This window comes from Chinchilla lanigera, unplaced genomic scaffold (assembly GCF_000276665.1).
Source record: "Chinchilla lanigera isolate Chin_1 unplaced genomic scaffold, ChiLan1.0 scaffold00065, whole genome shotgun sequence".
Taxonomy (NCBI): domain Eukaryota; kingdom Metazoa; phylum Chordata; class Mammalia; order Rodentia; family Chinchillidae; genus Chinchilla; species Chinchilla lanigera.
Genome location: NW_004955466.1, coordinates 20,376 through 21,724, shown reverse-complemented (window position 1 = coordinate 21,724; position 1,349 = coordinate 20,376). Strand labels below are relative to the sequence as shown.

Sequence of the window (1,349 nt, the reverse complement as noted above, 5' to 3'; positions counted from 1 at the left end):
TCACCTCCCCCTGGAACTGCTTTAGGACTGTTACAGTGCAATATTCCACAAAGAACATCATCAGCTTCACATTTACTAGGTGCACTTCCCTGTCGCAGTTTCCTAAGTCCACAGTTTCCGAATCGGTCACCTATTATGTTCAGTTTCTCATAGCAGGCTTTCGGGGCATCTGTTACTTTGTGTCCAAACAGAGCTTGACACTGCAAATCCCGGTCACTGCAATTTCCTCTCATACAAACAGCTACTGGTGAACATGGGGTTCCATCTTGAATATAGAAGTCTTCGGGGCATCTTTCCCCTTTCCCATCACAGTATTCTGGCAGATCACAAATACCAAGCGGGTCTCTGCATACAGTTCCAAGAGGAGCATATTTACAATTGTGGCAGCAAACGCCCTCATCACACAAACCGCCAACAGTTAAAAGACAGGTGGTTTCACAACACTTACTCAAGGCACATTCTTTAAGAGACCCACAGTCACACTCCTCTTGGTTATTTCTTATCTTGTCTCCACAACGAGGAACTACATAAGGAAAATTATCGTATGGAGGATAAATGTCACTCAAGCAAGGATCCCAATTATGAAGCTTACTGTGTAGTATTTCAAAAGAACAATTGCTGGGTATGTCATAAAGACCAGCCACGTCAGCCATAAGACAATAGGTTCTTCGAAAACAGACACAACCGTCGTAGTCATGAGGCATTGCTAGGTTGTGACCTAATGCATGTGCTATTATTGTTGAACCCAGAAATAAGTGATACCTTGACAGATATAGATACGATGCTCCCCAGTTGGGGTTGCACATACCCCCAGTGTTAGAATAATAAGTGCCTGGTCCTATTTTATGTCCTGTAAGAAGCACTGAAGTAGAATGAGGAATCCTCTTAAACCATACATGTTGTTTGAATAAACCAAACCGATATACCGCTACTGAAGCATGCCTTGCTTTTAATGACACTTGATCCTCCACATTCCATATGCACAAAACTCGTATGAGCATATTTAAGCCCATTGGTCTATAAATGCTGTGTATTATGCTGTTTATAATGAATATACTCTCTACAATTCGAGTTTGATTTTTCTCCAAAAGCCAGAGTGAGTTACTTATCGTGTAGTGAAGATTTGCCTGTTTTCTATGTATCCGCCACAAATAGACAGGGACTGCCCTTGGACTTTCAGCGAGCTTTACTTCTTCAAGTATTTGATTTGCATTGTCCTCTGGAGAGTCACACCTTTCATCTTCCTCTGATATATATTGTGATACAAGCCGAGAAACTACATGCTCAAATTTGGAAGAAGCCTCTAGTGGTTTGATTTCATAAGTAAAGTCATCCACCTGCAGCATGCC

The 1,349-nt window shown here is 41.8% G+C and overlaps 1 protein-coding gene across 1 annotated transcript in view; it reads right to left on the bottom strand.

Moving 5' to 3' along the window:
* LOC102013488 (disintegrin and metalloproteinase domain-containing protein 29-like) overlaps positions 1-1,346 on the bottom strand; it is a 60,518-nt gene extending 59,172 nt beyond the window's left edge. The window contains exon 1 of the mRNA XM_005399240.1: positions 5-1,346. Coding sequence (XP_005399297.1) covers positions 5-1,346 — 1,342 coding nt within the window. The remainder of the gene's footprint in view (positions 1-4) is intronic.
* Positions 1,347-1,349: the final 3 nt, after the last annotated feature.